At 33.8% G+C, this 18,747-nt stretch overlaps 2 protein-coding genes across 2 annotated transcripts; both read right to left on the bottom strand.

The window, feature by feature from the left end:
• Positions 1 to 15,869: 15,869 nt before the first annotated feature.
• LOC131667351 (ATP-dependent DNA helicase PIF1-like) lies at positions 15,870 to 16,604 on the bottom strand. Its single transcript, XM_058940700.1, has one exon. The coding sequence runs from the start codon at positions 16,602 to 16,604 to the stop codon at positions 15,870 to 15,872; it is 735 nt and encodes a 244-aa protein (XP_058796683.1).
• Positions 16,605 to 16,637: 33 nt separating this feature from the next.
• Positions 16,638 to 17,719, bottom strand: LOC131667344 (uncharacterized). The gene is made up of 2 exons (XM_058940687.1): positions 17,182 to 17,719; positions 16,638 to 16,969 (listed from the first exon to the last, which is right to left on the bottom strand). Exons 1-2 carry the CDS (start codon positions 17,717 to 17,719, stop codon positions 16,638 to 16,640), a joined length of 870 nt encoding a protein of 289 aa, XP_058796670.1.
• Between the last annotated feature and the right edge of the window lie 1,028 nt (positions 17,720 to 18,747).

Raw genomic sequence — 18,747 nt, 5'->3', positions numbered from 1 at the left:
TTGAACACACCTCGTATGATAATGAATAAGGCTGATGCGCATGAACTTCATAATGAGCTATAGACTCATCGAAAGCGACAGCTGAATGAATGTCTAGAATTCCCTCCATATTGTTGTTGTTGTTGTTGTTGTTGTTTTATACAACACACTAATATGCACAATATTTTCTTCCACGATTTTCGACGACTTTTAGTCTCAAGCTTTTCAGGAATTGAATGTTCTGAGGTGTGAGCGGTCTGATAACTCGCTGTTGACTGGCTGCTGTTTGACATTTTTGTCTTTTAATATAGCCTCGGCCGCTCTTTATATTGTAAATGATACCCATTACTAATATCTGGGTAATTCTTGGCTATTTCGATTGACTTATAACCCTTAGGTTACGGATTTTTTTTTAATTTGGCACAATTGTTATACACATAAAACTGAGATTTTTCCCAAATTTTGAAGATGATACATTAATTATCAAAAGTTATTAACAATTAAAGAAAAATGATAAAAAATTTTCAAACGGCTATATTTTAAAAACTAATAAAGATATCGAAGTCGGATTTTTCCCAAATTACTTATAATACCTTGAACTTTCGAAATAAACAATAAACAATAAAAAATTTTTTTCGAAAGTTATTAACTTTTTGTTTAAACTATTGCTAATATCTCAAAAAGTATATTTTTTTTTGAAAAATTCTTGCTCCTACGTATTCCTGAGGATTTTTGCTATCGAAATCAATCATAGAATTCAAGGGCCCGACATATCGGAAAGCGTAGCCCTAATCAAAAGAAGACGCCTCGGCGTAAGGCTGCGGTAGCGGTCCAGCGGACTCACGGTCGAAAGGTACTTTAGCTTTAACCTAAAAAACTAATAAAGATACCGAATCGGATTTTTCCCAAATTACTTATAATACCTTGAACTTTTGAAATAATTACAACAATAAACAATAAAAATTTTTTTTCGAAAGTTATTAACTTTTTGTTTAAACAATTGCGAATATCTCAAAAAGTATATTTTTTTTTGAAAAATTCTTGCTCCTACGTATTCCTGAGGATTTTTGCTATCGAAATCAATCATAAAATTCAAGGACCCGACATATCGGAAAGCGTAGCCCTAATCAAAAGAAGATGCCTCGGCGTAAGGCTGCGGTAGCGCTCCAGCGGACTCACGGTCGAAAGGTACTTTAGCTTTAATCTAAAAAACTAATAAAGATCCCGAATCGGATTTATCCCAAATTACTTATAATACCTTGAACTTTCGAAATAATTACAACAATAAACAATAAAAAATTTTTTTCGAAAGTTATTAACTTTTTGTTTAAACAATTGCTAATATCTCAAAAAGTATATTTTTTTTTGAAAAATTCTTGCTCCTACGTATTCCTGAGGATTTTTGCTATCGAAATCAATCATAAAATTCAAGGGCCCGACATATCGGAAAGCGTAGCCCTAATCAAAAGAAGACGCCTCGGCGTAAGGCTGCGGTAGCGCTCCAGCGGACTCACGGTCGAAAGGTACTTTAGCTTTAATCTAAAAAACTAATAAAGATACCGAATCGGATTTTTCCCAAATTACTTATAATATCTTGAACTTTCGAAATAATTACAACAATAAACAAACAGCGACCGGACACCGAGGCATCTTCTTTTGATTAGGGCTACGCTTTCCGATATGTCGGGCCCTTGAATATTATGATTGATTTCGATAGCAAAAATCCTCAGGAATACGTAGGAGCAAGAATTTAAAAAAAAAAAAATATACCTTTTGAGATATTAGCAATTGTTTAAACAAAAAGTTAATAACTTTCGAAAAAAATTTTTTATTGTTTATTGTTGTAATTATTTCGAAAGTTCAAGGTATTATAAGTAATTTGGGATAAATCCGATTCGGGATCTTTATTAGTTTTTTAGATTAAAGCTAAAGTACCTTTCGACCGTGAGTCCGCTGGAGCGCTACCGCAGCCTTACGCCGAGGCATCTTCTTTTGATTAGGGCTACGCTTTCCGATATGTCGGGTCCTTGAATTTTATGATTGATTTCGATAGCAAAAATCCTCAGGAATACGTAGGAGCAAGAATTTTTCAAAAAAAAATATACTTTTTGAGATATTCGCAATTGTTTAAACAAAAAGTTAATAACTTTCGAAAAAAAATTTTTATTGTTTATTGTTGTAATTATTTCAAAAGTTCAAGGTATTATAAGTAATTTGGGAAAAATCCGATTCGGTATCTTTATTAGTTTTTTAGGTTAAAGCTAAAGTACCTTTCGACCGTGAGTCCGCTGGACCGCTACCGCAGCCTTACGCCGAGGCGTCTTCTTTTGATTAGGGCTACGCTTTCCGATATGTCGGGCCCTTGAATTCTATGATTGATTTCGATAGCAAAAATCCTCAGGAATACGTAGGAGCAAGAATTTTTCAAAAAAAAATATACTTTTTGAGATATTAGCAATAGTTTAAACAAAAAGTTAATAACTTTCGAAAAAAATTTTTTATTGTTTATTGTTTATTTCGAAAGTTCAAGGTATTATAAGTAATTTGGGAAAAATCCGACTTCAATATCTTTATTAGTTTTTAAAATATAGCCGTTTGAAAATTTTTTATCATTTTTCTTTAATTGTTAATAACTTTTGATATAATTAATTTATCGTCTCCAAAATTTAGGAAAATTCTCAGTTTTATGTGTACAACAATTGTGCCAAATTAAAATAAAATCCGTAACCTAAGGGTTACAAGTCAATCGAAATAGCCAAGAATTACCCATATGGTCTTTATATGTACTCGCACTGTGATGACTTCTCGAAAGTTAACTAGGTTTCCGTCTTGATCAACTATACGAATTTGAAAATGATCAATGCTCCTCACAGCGACTGGAAGGTAAATGACGTAAGAGGGAACTTCTATAATCTTATATCCAGGTGGGATTGCTGGGAAAAATTCATATATAGTATGTACTTTGCGATCGTTTATGTAAGAGCCTGTAGTAATATTACACTCTACACGTAAAGCGTTGACTTTGAGTATAGTGACGGGTAAGTCAGAACTATGTGTTTCGTTTTCAACGAGCGTGCGTTTAGTGAAGCCTAAAATTGATCCAATAGAATCTTCTGGTTCAAAATGTATTTTTTGACTGCACGAGATGACACTACGTAAAGTATTATTATTTGGTTTCAGGCTAAACGATATACCTTTAGGTGCTAATGCTTCTTTGAGAAAGCTTTCAATATCTTCTATTTCGTAGCTACCAGTCGGTAAGTGATAGCTTCTTGACCTTCAATGTAAAATTTATTATAACCAACGTCAATGTTTGGTATTGAATTAAATGTTAATAGCTCAACTAGACCAAGAACGTATTTTTTGTTTGGTATCAATTCGATCGTGGAAAATAATATGATTCGAGTACGGATGATGTTCCCGAGAGACTCAATCATTCTCCATGACAGATTCATATCAAATGATACTCATTCGTCGAATGAGTATTTTTTATACTAGTTGTCTTTTCTACATTTTGTTTAAAAGAAATTTGAGACAAAGATGGCCGCAATTATATGTATTAATTTTTAATATTATTAATTTTCTTGATATCTAATATAATTATACATGATTCTATTAACTTTGAGATAAAGCAATAGATCTTTAGGCGGCTGTAGATTACCAAAACTATCAAAATACATAACCTCATCGCCTTTCTTTTTATATGCTACCCAATGAGTACCTGGCCCCCGTTTATTATCCAAATTTACAATAGCTGTCTTTTGATATCGAGGTCCATCGGTCGGTAGAGCATCACGCATAAAAACACCTCGAAAATTTGCAATTTTTAGTATTTTAGCATATTTTCTTATATCATGATCTGTCAGTGTTCCATTAGATAAAGTTACTTCGAGCTTTTTTTTTAAACCTTTTCCACTTGAATATGGTTTCAGATGAAGACCATAACCTTTACAATGTGGTTTCAAATAAAGTCCTTTACCAATAGCAATAGCTTCCATAGTTTTATTGTGTCTATGAGCTTCTTTCAATTAATTTTGAGCGACCTTAGCACTGTTAACGGCTTTTGCTATTGAAGCAGCTCCTCCAGCTAAAGCTCCAGTGGCGCTCAAAGCGGCAAATAATGGAATTAAAAAACGAAGAGCTCCACCCACTTTACTAGGAATTGGTAGAATACGAGGCATATTTATTTTTCTTCTTCCTCCAGCCTTCTTCACAGCTTCTTTAGCGCCTTTTATAGCCGAACGAATGACAAAGAGTGATTTATTACTAGGTACAACACTTCTCGAGGCAGCGTTAATAATTTTTTTCAATGTAGTTGATAGATTTTTACTTTTTACATGTGTCTTTTGTCGCTGTCGTTGTTGTTGGCGATTTTTTAATCCCTTACTTCGTTTCTTTCCTCGTTTTAAAATTTTAACACCCATACCAAATTTACTTTTAACTTTCATTATGTTGGCTACAGCAAACGCAGCTACTTTCTCACCAAAACTACTATCTTTCCCTTGCACTCTATCCCAGGCCTGTTTAGCTAGAATTTTGTCGGTTTCGTTTCTCGCCTCAATGTTCTCTCGATCTTGAGAATAAGTAATATCGTGATCTTTACAAGCAGCATCTAGCGGATTTTTTCCAGGATCACCACGAGCAAGTCGTTTTTTCAATTTAGTTTCCGGCCCTTAATACTGATAACCAGGCAAATAAGCTTCGAATGGTAAGTTATTAATGATCTTATTCACTAAGCCAGCACCACCAGTCTTTCTTTTGTGACAAATGATCATACCTCATCAGAAGACAAAGTCTTAATGAAACTAAAAAATATATAAACAGTCTTTTTATAGTTAGTAGTCTCATTCGTCGTTCGATCGGTGACTAGAAAACAATATGGACTTCAAAGAGCAACCACTTAAGTTGCAAGTCATAAATTTTGATAATGTGGTTGAGACGGACAAACGAGAAAAAAGACATGATGAACTACTGCCTGACAGTATAAAGCAGTTTTCTGTGATCCTAGTAACTGTGGGAAAACTAACTGTTTGTTAACTCTAATCACACACCCTAATGGACTTAGATTCGAAAATGTTTATGTTTATTCAAAGTCCCTCAATCAATCAAAGTATAAGTTTGTAAAAGATTTATTGGAACCGATTAATGGTATACAGTATTATGTATTCAACGAGCATGAGGTAGTTGTTTCACCGGAAAAAGCTAATCCAAATTCCATCATGATTTTTGACGATATAGCCACTGAAAAGCAGGACAACGTGAGAGCATTCTTCCGTATGGGAAGACATAAAAAAGTAGATAGTTTCTATCTCTGTCAATCATACGCTCGCATACCGAAGCATCTCATTCGAGATAATGTGAATTTACTAATTTTGTTTCGACAAGATGACGTGAATATTAAATATATTTACAACGATCATGTTAACTCAGATATGACTTTTGAGAAGTTTAAAGCCATTTGTTCAAAATTTTGGAGAGACGATAATCATGGATTTATAGTTATTGATAGAGATAGACTAATCAAGCATGGACGGTATAGAAAAGGATTCGATTCTTTTGCTATAAATATAGCGGAGTGAACGAATGAAGATTATTTAACTTTAGAAATTACAAGCGTCAACATGGCTAATTTTGAAAAAGAAAAGAAGATACTCGAGCAATTATCTGAGGCTCGTGATACCATCAGACGTATTAGTATCAACTAATAAAACGTGACAAAGCTGATTTAGAAAATGCATTCAATGAAACTTTTAAACCTATGGTTGATCCATTGAAGAAACTTGTGGAGGTAGCTATTGATAAAACTAACGATAATACTGAACAGGAACCGAACAAGGAGAAGAAAATTACGTTTGATAAAGTTTTCAAGCCAAAAACAACAGCTGACACTCCCTATAAATCTCGATATTTCAATAGTACTGTTAATGACTTAAATTCTACATTACATCCGCTTGATTCTACATTTGAATCCGCTATGTCTATTGCTGATGCTGCTGATGATGGTGTTGATAATGCTGATGAAGACGAATTTAGTAAGACTAGTGAATCAACACTTGATAGAACTGCAATAAATTTAGACAATGTTAGTTCAAATGAAACTACAAAACAACAAAAACAGCTATTGGATGACTCGATTGTACGAAACTATATTCGACTATTGCATGAACCGCAACAGAAAAGTAATTTAGACAAGACATTTGGCGTTCGCTTGCATGGAAATACATATGTCATAGGTAATTCTCCAATTTCTTTCCAAAACGATAATGTGACTGTAAATGATAAAGCATTCAGCAAGACGCCTGGATTAATGGAACTTCTCTTTCGTAAAGAACCTAATTCTAAATTAATCAGTTCATCGGATATTGAAAATTATATAAAAATTCTTGAAATCACTAACGCTCATCGTAAGAGATATGAAACAAATGGAGAATATCGCAATAAGCGTGTAAATAAATTCAAAAAGCATATTGGTCCAAATTTATCTTCAAGTGGTAGTGCTAAGAAGCGAAAATTGACTATTGATGGAAGAGGTCTTTTTCCTAACTATAAAATAGCAAGAAAAGGAACATTATTTGATTATGTATATTGGGATGATTCAAACAAGCTCATTGATCGATTGAGATTGCTTATCGTCGAACAAACCGCTGGTAATCCTAGTCATATTAATGAAATTCATTTAATCAGTGAAGAATTACGTGAAGCTGGCTATATATATATTAAGAGAATCCTAAATATTCCTCAGTAATAAAATGAGTGTTGATGTGTTTGGACGTATATTGAATAAAAAGGAGGGTAATCGAGGTCCTCCTGGTGTAGGGTATAAAATTACTAAAGACGGACAATACGACGTGGATAACAAAAGAATTTCTAATATATCTGATCCTCAGGAGAGTAACGATGCTGTAAACTTACGAACGTTGCAAAAAACTAGTGAAGCTAACGTCGCTACGCTTACGACTACAATAAATAATCTGCAAAAAACTAGTTAAGCTAACGTCGATAAGCTTACGACTACAATAAATAATCTTAAAAAATCTTTAAATATAATAATTATGATCGTATGGAGAAGCGATTCAATATTTACAAACTAATAATAAAGATAATAATAAGGAGAAAGAAATAAGGATTACGCCGTCTGACTTTTCATTCAATTATAACAAATAGATTGAAAAAATGAAACATCAAAGAGTGGTGGAGGAGTTACACAAACCAGCACGTCGAAACTATCCTCGTCGAAAAGTCGATATACGCGGAATAGATGAGACGTGGCAATCTGATCTTGTTGAGATGCAAAGCTATTCTAGAGAGAATAAAGGTTTTCGCTATCTATTAACTATTATAGATACGTTCTCTAAATATGCTTGGGGAGTTCCAGTAAAACAGAAAACTGCTACAGATGTCACTAACGCAATGGAGTCTGTATTAAAAAAGGGGCGCATTCCAAAAAATCTTCAAGTGAATAGAGGCAAAGAGTTTTACAATACAAATTTTCAAAGTTTAATGAAAAAATATAAAATAAACCTTTATTCTACTTATAGCAATCTTAAAGCATCAATTTGTGAACGTTTCAATCGAACACTAAAAAATATTATGTGGAAAAAATTCAGTTTAATAGGAAATTATAAGTGGATTGACTTTCTCCCTAGTTTAATAGAATCTTATAATAATCGAAAACATCGCACAATAAATATGAAGCCTAAAGACGTGACTAAAGAAAATGAAATGCAGGTTTTGACACGATTCTCTTACGATCATCGTCTTTTCAAAAAACGGAAATTCCAGGTAGGAGATAAAGTGCGAGTAAGCAAGTCTAAACACGTTTTTGAAAAAGGATATACGCCTAATTGGTCTACAGAAATTTTTACTATTCATCGTATTTCGAGAACTAAACCTGTAACATATCACCTACTAGATTATCAAGAAAATCCCATTGTTGGTGGTTTTTATGAGCAAGAACTACAGAAAGCTATGTATTCTGATATTTATCTTGTAGAATAAATTCTCAAAAGACGGGGTAATGAAGTCTTTGTAAAATGGCTTGGCTTTGATAATACTCACAATTCTTGGATAAATAAGGAGACTATACAACAATGAATTACAAATATAAATTTATATGTATATAGCTTGTATTTAAATAAATAATTGTTTTCATTTATAAATATTACATTGTTTTTTTTTATTTTAAGGATAAGAGCCCCAACCTTCGCTGTTACCTGTGTGGTACTTCCATTTTTTTTATATTCGACACTAGTGAGTCCATTAAGACAAGTCGAAACCTGCTTTAATAGAAACACTAATGACTCATTTTCCTCTTCAGAAAATATATTTATATAATACAATCTTTATTGAGATATAATAAGATATACAAATACATTTACTTAATATTAAATTGAAATCGATCACATCCATGATATTGAATAAATAATGCATATTTTTGTACTCTATCAGAAAGATAAATAAAAAGATCCAAATGATGAATTATCGCTCTTGACATTCGGTCCGGTAGAACAATTTCAAACTCACAATCAAGTTCAAGAATAATTCAAGATTCATCTTGTCTCATGAATGTTATTAGATAAGTCACATCTTCATGCAATTCATAATGACTTTTTTCAGGAAGTATATCGAAAAGCTTCATTCCAATGTTATTCAACATTTCAAAATTTATCTTGCTATAGGTAAAGAGATCTAGAATGTTACGTATTCTTCTTCTTCTAATACTACATCTACTACTACTTCTACTACTACTTCTACTACTGCTCTCACTGCTGTTGGTACTGATGCTGCTGCTACTGCTGCTGCTACTACTACTCGATTCTTGAGACAGAATGAAGCTCTTCGAGGCTCACAGCTCTTTTAAAACCTTTTCCCACTACTTTGGTTTTCGAGCCGCCACAACCGCCTCCCTCTACTTTAAATTAGTTATCCATTTTATTTAACATATATATAGTGTGATGATTTTCTAATATAGGACCAAGCATTCGATTCATCGTCAATATACGTTTCTTGAGTAATACTTGTGATATAACTTTATTCAATTCAGCAATACGTCTTTGGAAACGTTCGTGATCTCGTGCTATCTGCTTCCAAATACCTTTTCTAAAGTATTTTTCTTCGTATGGAAGATGATATATTTTAACTTTCTTCGCAAACCATATATGCTTAGAAGAGGAGTGAGATCTCCTGTTGTCTCTTATAGCTGGCATGGCTAAGCTTCTACTACTACTTCTTCTTCTTATCACTGCTTCAAACAGAATGGGCTTCCTATTAACATCTTATCGCTATTTTAGAATATAACCCCACTACTTCGCTTTTCGAGCCGCCGAAATCGCCCCCTTCTCTCTTTCTGATTTTTTTTTTTTGTTTTTTATTAGGGAATGGTGAGAGCCCCAACCATCGCTCCCACCTGTGAGGTGCTTCCACTACTAACATTGCTTATGAGACCTTTACACTAAGTCGAAACTCAGCAGAAAGAACGCATAAGTAATTACTTCAACCTCTCCAAAAAAAAGGATTTAAAGGAATAATTAGGATTAAAGACATAATTAAATTAAATTAAGATTAAAGACATAATTAAATTAAATTAGGATTAAAGACATAATTAAATTAAATTAGGATTAAAGACATAATTAAAATTTTAAATATAAATTTATTTACTATGTATACATTTACACTGTGACGGTAAACGTCAAATTAGCGCTGACTATTTAGCTTAATTGCTGCCTGTGAGGGCAGCACCTGCCGGGGGGGGACAGAATAGGTAACGAAGGAATTCGGCACGCGAGCAGACGGAACGCGCGCGAACGAATTTGAATCAGTGAAGCACCGACCATCATAGTGTCCGTCCGCTAACGCTATCGTTTCCATCATTTCACGTGCCCTTGACATCTACACGCTTCGAAAAATAGCAGTAATTGGTGATCCAGGATTGCAGCCGCCAAGGAGCTATCCAGCTACGAGCCAGAGGCCAGAACGAGAGAGAGAGAGAGTGTGTGAGGTTTCGCCATCGAGGGCGAAACCAGAGTGTGCGCGCATTTGCGACCCGCGAACAAAACAATACCAAAACTGTTCCGTGCTGTGCGACTTGTCGTGGTTTTCTCCGATCGCCTGCAAGTAGAAGGTAAGCTGGCCAGCTTAATTTCGCGATCGCGATTATACGAATAATAATTTGATTCTAACATTCGATGCGTGCATGTAACGGCTCTAATAACAAAGAGCAGCGAGCATACCAGCAAAGCGTGTTGTCGACGAGCGAGCGTGCATGTAAACAAACGCGCGGGCCGACCTTTTGTGAATTTTGAGGGATAATAAAAGATCCAATTTACATTACTAACAAGTGTTTTCATTGATTCTCTCATCTCACACAGCTTCCACTCAATTTAGCATAGGTTATTGATGATTATTGGTTGACTGACGCATACTTTCTCGTGCTCTCCCGGAATAGTAGTGAGCATTGACAATTTCGCGTGTCTTTTTAATGTAATCGCGCGAATATAATAATTAAACGGTTTTACACCGTTACAACACATTATACTAGATTAATTTTTAAATTCAAAATTCGAGCCTTCTCGATGGTAAATAAACAACTCCTTTTACTCCATAGTCTCGAATAATTTCTTCAACATATCTTCGTCTTTTTCTAATGCTAAGCTTACTCGCTTAGGTAGAAAAATTTCAAATTCGTCGTCTACGGTTATTACAACACTGAATCCATAACGAGTATTCAGCCACCTTACTTTCGTTATCATATAGGTGCAGTTATTTTCTAATTGCGACATTGTTTTTCTAGGTAAGAATGCCGATTTGTCTATTTTGTTAATTAATGAAAAATCCATTCTACAATAAAAATCAATCAATAATTAATACTACTAGGATATAGTTAGAGAGCTACTCGTATACAAGAAACTTACTTTTAAGAGAAAATCTAGAAGTCGAATAGAACTAGGAAGAAAGACTACTGCTGTTGCTTCAACCTACTGCTGAATAACTGCGACGGACTGAGGTGTTCTCCGTTTTGTACCATGCGTCCCCTCTCTGAGAACTCGAGCCGCCGTAATTTCCCTCTCTTTTCGCTTTATCCCCACTTGAGTAATTTCTCATATGATTCCATTGCTCATACTCCTCCGACTACAGTCACCATGTCTGCCGTTGTCTCCCACTCCACCGTTGTCCCCACTCTCTCCATATTCTATCCTTAGTATTTTCCTAACTAAGCCTTCTTCCTCCCCACTATTACTACTCTATTCTGTGCGACTTTTATCGGAGGTTGGAGGAAGCTTTCTTGAGGATTTTCTTCCATTTCTATGATCTTTCTTTTCCTTCGTTGTTCCGCACTCTTAATTTTAAGCTTTGACGTTTCAATAGTTTTGTAATGACCCCATGGAAGTGTATCAGGATTTTTATCGAATATACATCGTTTATCATCATATGGACTTAGTGCTACTTTCTGCACTCTTTCTGTTCTTACTTGGTGCAATACACTTCGTATATTGCATTGCTTACGTCTAATAATTTCTAAATCCAATAAACAGTTTCGAAAATCTTCATGATCTATTGTTTTTATGACAGTATGTGTTTTTACGCTTTTTGCTTTCTTTATTAATTGATGGTTTTCTATTAGTATACTATACATTTTACTTCGAAGTCCAATGAATTCTCTCATAATATTACCATTGCATTCATCTTTCATAATACCGAGAACTTTTTTAATAACTAATGGCATATTAAACTGATTATTTTCTCAGTAATCTGATGTATCAAATTTATTGATATCTTCTTTCATTATTTCATATATATAAACATCTTGAAATTCATATACGAGGCTATCTGTATCAGTATAAAGTAATTTTGCTTTATGAGGTAGTCTTTCTTTTATGTAGTCATAGTGAAAGTCATATACACGTACTAATGTTTTTGAGAGATCTAGCACACAAAGTCCAATATACAGGGTGTGCCATTTTAACTTTCGGATGAAAATTTCATGGGTATCGGAAAAAATGTTTCAGATGAATGTTTCTCAACTTTGAGGGAGCCATATTATGGTGACCTTTTCGTGACCTTGAAGGCCATTTTTAAGGTCATTTCAAGGTTAAATTCATTTTTTTAAATGGCAATCCCTATTTTTGACACCGGATTCGGAAATAGCGGGAAATTTTACGTCTAAAATGGTATTTTTAAATTTTTTTCATGACCTTGAGAAGGTCGATTTAAGGTCAATTACTTGATAAACTGGCTACGGGTGATTTTTTTTTAATATTTAAGATATCGGAAAATGACCCCTACAAAATTTGTACACAACAGAGTCGGGCCCCTATGGGTATCAACAACTTTGACCTTGAACTTTATTTACAAGGTTATTTCAAGGTTAAAGCGTTTTTTTAATGGGGACCCCAATTTTTGACATTGAATTTGAAAAAAGCGAAAAGTTTTAAATGTAAACTCCCATTTTAAACTTTTTACAATTATCTTTAGAAGATCAAATCAAGGGTAAATACTGAAAATTCGCAAAAAATCGTTTACTTTAAGCTTTTAAAGTTTATGAACGAGTAAATATTAAGATGAACTCGTGAACCAATGACCTTGAGTATTTTGCTCTTGAATGCAGTTTTCAAGATTATTTTAAGATCAAAGTAATATTTTTTATGGCAACGCCTATCTCTGACACCGGATTACCGCGATTGGAAACAATAATAATTTTTAGGCTCTAAATAACTAAATTATTATTTTTAAATTGTAACAAAATAACGTAAAATTGAACATGAAATAATTGTCAAAAAATAATGATCTATGGCTATTAATTAATATTACTAAACTAATATTTTAAAATTATAAATTTGACTCGAGTGTAGTTCAATGTGTTTATGACGGTACGTGTTATTTTCACTGTCAGTGCTTTTCGTTAATAATAATTTTTACTCAATCAACTGTCAAGAATTGAGTTGGCATCCCTTATTAGAAAATTTGCTATGACTAGTATTGTTATGTGCGCTTCATGCAATCTTTCTTAGGAAGCATGATTCTTTCGGCGTGTCTTAGTTTCTACGATACTATTTTGTTTCTCATTATTAAAATAATATGACTTCCGCAAGTTTTTGAATTTGCGATATTTTGAAAAAATATGGCAAATTATTCAGCAAATGAATGCGTTGAAATACTACTGATTCTTGGAGAATGCCGTCGTTATTATACTGCATATACAGAGACGTAGACAAAGAAATTTAAATAGTAATGATGGAAGACTTATTACCGTATTGGCCATGGTTCATTTAAACCCTCATATAAGTACAAGAACAATTGAACGTCAAATCGGAATTCCTCATTCTACAGCTCATCGTATGTTAAGATCAGTGCGTTACCACCCATATCATATTACACTGCATTAGGAGTTGAATGAAAATGACTATTTACTCAGAATGGATTTCTGTAGATGGGCGCTTAATCAGCTAAATGAGGATTCAGATTTTTTTTGGAATATTTGTTTTGGTGATGAGGCTACCTTTAAAAGTGATGGTACCCTTAATAGACATAATTCTCACTACTGGTCTCCTGTTAATCCTCATTGGCATCGAGAAGTAATTAATCAACATCGCTGGAACGTTAATGTTTGGGTCGGAATCTGTAATGGACAGATCGTTTGCCTGCATTTTTTTAATGGCACTGTCAACGCTAATAGATATATCGACTTTCTGGAAAATGATCTACCTGGATATTTGGAAAACATTCCGCTGAATGTTCGACAGCAAATGTGGTGACTACAAGATGGTGCTCCAGCTCATTTTGAAAGAAACGTAAGAGCATTTATAAATAATTGATTCCCAAATCGTTGGATAGGTCGTGCTGCCAGTTCCTTGGCCATCAAGGTCACCGAACCTTAATCCATTAGATAGTTATTTCTAGGGATATTGTAAAAATGTGGTTTACGAAGACGTGCCTACGACTAGATTAGATATGATCGCGAGGATCAGAAGAGCTTGTGCAGCAGTCACTCCCAAAATACTTAAAAATGTTATGAATAATTATCGACACAGACTGGAAATTTGCTTGGCGAACAATGGAGGATCATTTGAGCATCTTATGTAATTAAATTTTTCAAATATTATTAGTTCATTTAATTCTAATTAATAGTTTTTTTGTCGATTTGGAAAATATTGTTTAGTTAAATAATTATCATTATTCGTTAAATGAAATCGTTATCGTAATTTGAAGTTTTTTAAAAAACTAAAATTACTGTAAATTTAATAAAGTTACCTTATTCTAAAATCTCTATCAACATTTATTTTTTTCTACCCATCCAACTTTTCCAATTACGAAATCAGAAATTAAAAAGATCGTTTTATGCAATAAGAACCTAAGTGATAGTATTATGATTTGAAAAATTTTCACGCAAATAAAATAACCCAATAATTTACCTTAAAAGGTTAAATCGTCCCACAGTAAAATTTATAATTTTATAATATTAGTTTACTAATATTAAAAGACCTTGGTCTTTAAATGACCTTGAAGATGAATTTCAAGGTCAAAGTTGTTGATACACTCAGGGGCCCGACTCGGTTGTGTACAAATTTTGTAGGGGACATTTTCCGATATCTTAAATATTAAAAAAAAACCACCCAATAGCTAGTTTATCACGTAATTGACCTTAAATCGACCTTCTCAAGGTCATGAAAAAAATTTTGAAATACCGTTTTGAAAAACGGATTTAATGAATAAAATGAATTTAACCTTGAAATGACGTTAAAAATGGCCTTCAAGATCACGAAAAGGTCACCATAATATGGCCCCCTCAAAGTTGAGAAACATTCATCTGAAACATTTTTTCCGATACCCATGAAATCTCCGAGTAATCTTCATCCGAAAGTTAAAATGGGACACCCTGTATATTGGTTTTTTAATACTAACTCGAACCAGTCAGCGGGCTTCGCGCGCCTTTATTTTCATTGCTAATTAAGATTAGTATTATTGCTATGAGTATTTTGTTTAAAATTCATTAAATTATTATATAGATATGTGCATGCGTAAAGCTAGACAATAAGCTTTTCACGATTAGAGCTCTTTGAAAACATGATTTTTGACTTTATAATTATTCCGTTGTTGATTTCCAAGGTCAATTTTAAGTATATCCCATGAGCGTACTCTCGACTGTAACGGTGCGGTTAATTTTTTGAATAGTTCGTGTTTATGCGAAATTCGCGAATAAACCTACCGTAAACAATCGAGACTTTCGTCTCGTTTCTCGCGAGTTCGCGAGACGTTGCAGACCTTGCACTGGTCTACTGTGCAGCGGCTAGCGCAGTTTTAAAACACGGGCTTACTCGTGTTTGCGGAGGCGGCAGGGTCCTTAATTTTGCGAGGAAGGTGTCAGCAAATAAGTGGGAGAGCCAAATGGTATTTTCAATAACGAAACAATAGACGTTTATTCATTAAATAAAAAGAATTAGAATAGAGAAAATTACAAATGAATGCTCCTCGACGAGCAATATTCGAAAGGGAGAAAACGTTGGAACGTGAGAGAGAGAGTTGCTATATGATAAGAGCTGGCACTTACGAATATGCGCGTACGCTCGCAGATTTTCCAAAATGGATCGGCCGTCACACACGCACGACGCACGCTCTCGCTAACCACCTCCGGTTCGTTCTCCAACACAGTATTTTTCGAGGTAATCGTATTCCTTGTTTCGCGATCTTCCTGAAAACGTCCGAGCTCGCCGCCAGCGTATCTCTTCTGCTCTCCCATCTCATCCCCGCCCAGCTCTCTCTCTCTCCAGCTTACCCTCTCTCTCATCTTGTTTACGTCTTCTCTCTCTCTCTTACAGTTGCGTAACTGTAAACAAGCTATACATATTACAAACTTCTATCGAATATTATATTATAGCTGGTGAGAGTATGACGATTTAAATTTCTTCGTCATACGACATTGCTACGTACAATTGACCATGATTAAAAACATCCCTACGAAGAACAATAGCAATATTTTCAAACGTTTGACCTTGAGCTTTATTGATTTTCATCGCAAACGCTAACTTAACTGAAAATTGGCGTCTTTTGAAAGTAAATGGATACTCATTTATACAAAATAATGAAATACGATTCAAGAATACAATATTATTTGATTTGTCTCCCGCCAGAACTTCGCATTTCAACAAATGTTTAGAAAAATCTAACACCCTTAAACGTGTACCATTGCATAAACCTTCATGAATACTTATATTTCTAATTAACATTACAATACAATTTTTTCTTAATCGTAATTCATGTGGAGGCAAACTGGAAGGATTCAATGAGTTTAAGTATTCTGGCAAAAGTACTTCGTCAAATTCACCATTGTCACAATTTTCGGTGCTATCAATGCCGGTATAAATATGTTCAGTAGATCTATCTAACAAATCAATAACTGATTTATTTAATTCATCTACGTCAATATTTCGGGCGGACAAAATAGCACATTTACTCATTATATCGAATTTCTTGTCTATGATCAATTGTTGAAACACAGTACGAACTATATCATTATTTTTAAGAATACAATGTTCAGGTAAAAATAAATTGTCGCGTTGGTCATTCAGAGTTCCATCACCAACTAATAATAAAAATTTAGCGAAATCAATTTCATGAGGTAAGACTCTCATATTTGTGGTAAGATTATATTTAATAAAATACCGTCATAATGCACTGTATTTAATAGAAAGGTTTAACGTTTCAGCTCGTGTTCCATTAATTTTGATGGGAAGAAGTTGTCTAAAATCACCGCCCAAAATCATAATTTTACCACCGAAAGGTACGTCATTGTTCATGATATTTTGTAGAGTTCTGTTTACTATTTCTAGAGCATATCTTGGAGTCATAAGTGCTTCGTCCCAAATAAAAACTTTTGTTTCCATGAGTAGAAGACCTTCCTTAGATTGTGCTGTTATGTTTGATGATGAATCGCTAAACATTGGAACAGGAAGACTAAATGTTTTATGTACTGTTTTTCCTTTTGGAAGTAATGTTGCTGCAATACCAGTGAAAGCCATTGAAGATACTTTAATATTTTGTGAACATAATAAATTGTAAATAGTAGTATAAATAAAAGTTTTTCCGGATTCTCCTGGGCCATTGATATATATACAATTAGTATCGTGATTATTAGTATCAATAGCTTAATCCAAAACAATATCAACAATTTTTTTTGCTGTTCATTCAACAGCTCATATTGTTTTTTACCGATATCTTCAAATTCTGTTTGTGATAATTCATTATCGTTTTCTGTCAATACATGTGTAGTCACTGTTTGATCCATGGAAGGAAAATCAGACAAACTTTTACCTTCATAATTTAGTAAATTATTTATCTCAGCGTATGCCATTTGATGACTCAAAACACTATTATTCATCCTTGCAAATTCCTCAGATAATACATCTTTGAATTTATCCCACAACTCTTCAGGGTGTATCGGTTGGCAGTGTATTAAAATTCTAGTAAATAATTGTCTAAGTCGACGTGGCATCATCCACATTGTTGCTTCTTCCATTGCTTTAGCCCATTCATGATCATCCTCTATTAAGCCCAGTTCTAAGCACGCTGCTGTAAATGTAGGTTGGACTATGCCATTAACTGTTTTTAATGAATCAAAGCTTGTAGCTCCTTTTACGTGCAACAATAATAATAGCAAGTGAAATAGCTCTACTTGTGTAGGACTGACAGAAAACATTCGTCCAATACAGTTAAACTGTTTTTTACGTGGAACCCATTTAGATGTCATGATCCCATTAATTTTTATTTTTTTATGAGTAAAAAAAGATGGAACATCGCTATAGAAGTACTGGCGTGCATTTTCATTTTCAATGTTTATTTGGAAAAAATCAAGTAACTTACTACTTGCTTGATTCAGATTTTCTACAAAGTTGTCTTCATTAAAAATTATAACACTCTGTTGATTTGGTAAATGAACTAGTAATCTTTCTACAATGTGACTTTTACCTTATAATGATTTACTCAAAATTCGATAACATGCTTCAACGGGTCCAACATTGTTGATAATTTTAGATGAATTTTCAGCTCCAATAGTTACAGTAGCTGTGTCATGACCTTTATAAATATATTTATATAAATACTTGACAGCTCGAATACTTGAAACAATTTCCACATTTATATGACAGTTAAACTTTAATAATTATGGCAATGCGGTACAATCCATCGATTATCAATGACGTAACCATTAGGTAGTTCATGAGTAACACCGTCATTTTTCCTTTGGTAATGATGATATCCGTTTTCATCCATTGTTGTTTCATTTTGAAAATCTTTTGGAAATTTCTTTGAACACTTGTTATCTGTAATACACCAGTCACTACAAGGTCTATGAGTCACGTTTTTTACAAAGATGTCATATAAAATAGGATCACGTTCTTTATCGGGAAGTTTATCTGATATAAAAATTTCAAATAAATGTTAATAATTTCAGGTGTGGTTATTTTATAAGAATGTTTTAAAATTAACAATAAATGTATATGTGGTAGTCCACGCTTTTGAAATTTAACAACATAGACATAGGATGCTACTTCTCCAAAAAATCTATCCTTTATGATTACATCAAGCAAACGATTCTTTTTCAAATGAAATACGCGAGCTACAATATCAGGTCTATCAGATGCCTGCTGACCTGGTAAAAGATTTTCTTGTATCTCTTTCCATCTAGGATTGCAAGTCATTGTAAGAAAAATGTCCGGTTTACCCGTTTTACCGACTATAGCCATTGCATCTTGGTAATTTTGTTGCATGTGGCGAGGG

This window comes from Phymastichus coffea, unplaced genomic scaffold, assembly GCF_024137745.1.
Source record: "Phymastichus coffea isolate CEN01 unplaced genomic scaffold, Cenicafe_Pcof_1.1 PCOF00004, whole genome shotgun sequence".
Taxonomy (NCBI): domain Eukaryota; kingdom Metazoa; phylum Arthropoda; class Insecta; order Hymenoptera; family Eulophidae; genus Phymastichus; species Phymastichus coffea.
This window is presented reverse-complemented; position numbering and strand designations above follow the sequence as displayed.